General features: G+C 61.1%; 1 protein-coding gene across 1 annotated transcript in view; it reads left to right on the forward strand.

The window, feature by feature from the left end:
• Positions 1–1,001, forward strand: part of DOC2B (double C2-like domains, beta) — a 55,549-nt gene that overhangs the window by 36,606 nt on the left and 17,942 nt on the right. Inside the window, exon 5 of the mRNA XM_015566807.1 lies at positions 46–172. Coding sequence (XP_015422293.1) covers positions 46–172 — 127 coding nt within the window. The remainder of the gene's footprint in view (positions 1–45; positions 173–1,001) is intronic.

Genomic DNA, 1,001 nt, shown 5'->3' on the forward strand with positions numbered 1-1,001 from the left:
GGGAGCACCCTGTGGCTGAAGCGCTGGCCGTGCCCTTGCCCTCAGGATCTCCGTGTGCGATGAGGACAAATTCCGCCACAACGAGTTCATCGGGGAGACGCGAGTGCCCCTGAAGAAGCTGAAACCCAACCACACCAAGGCGTTCAGCATCTGCCTGGAGAAGCAGCTGCCGGTGAGTGGCACCCGCTGGGCCAGGGGCCAGGGCCCTCCCTGCTGGAGCTCAGGGCCAGCAGCATTCACTGAGCGCCTACTACATGCCTGGCATCCCTGAGTGCCGGGGGGGACGGACAGAAATCCCAGCCCGCATGAAACTTGAGCAGGAGACCGACCCAAAACAGGACAAGTCACCCCTTTGGATCATCTATTCCACAGCCATCAAGGCCAAGGGGGGAAGCATGATGGGGTGGCGGTGAGGATGGGTGCCTGGGAAGGGCTCACCGGGCACGCGGGAGTGCTCCCGGCAGAGGGGACAGCAGGTGCAAAGGCTGGATGAAAGGCCCAGCCTTAGGGGCACAGCCAGCAGCCCCCTGAGTGGGGGAGGGGGAAGGGAGAGTGTCCTAGGAGCTGAGAGCTGAGGCTGGGGGCTAGGGAGGCTGGGAAGAACGCAGGCTCTCACCGTGAGTGGAAGGGCTACGGGAGGGTGCTAAGCAGGGGCTAGGAGATCTGACTGCGTTTTAACAGGCTCTCTGGGCTCAGAACGGGAGAGAGAGGAGGTGAGTGGGCGAGCAGTGAGGAGGAGAAGAGCATGACCCAGGCCGGGGCGAAGCAGCAGCCAGGATGGGGTGCTGGCAGGTCTGCATCTCGGACACGGGGCCTGAGCACCTGGAAGGATAAAGGGCCATTAACTGTGACGCAGAGGACCTTGGGAGGAGCAGCTGGGGACACAGGAACTCACCTGGAACATGTTAGGCGTGAGATTCCCAGGGGAGACAGGAAATAATTCTTTCCTAGAAATTGTGATGGTTTGAAAATGATGTCAAAACTGATCCCCCTCTCCGCCC

Source organism: Myotis davidii, unplaced genomic scaffold, assembly GCF_000327345.1.
Source record: "Myotis davidii unplaced genomic scaffold, ASM32734v1 scaffold363, whole genome shotgun sequence".
Lineage (NCBI taxonomy): Eukaryota > Metazoa > Chordata > Mammalia > Chiroptera > Vespertilionidae > Myotis > Myotis davidii.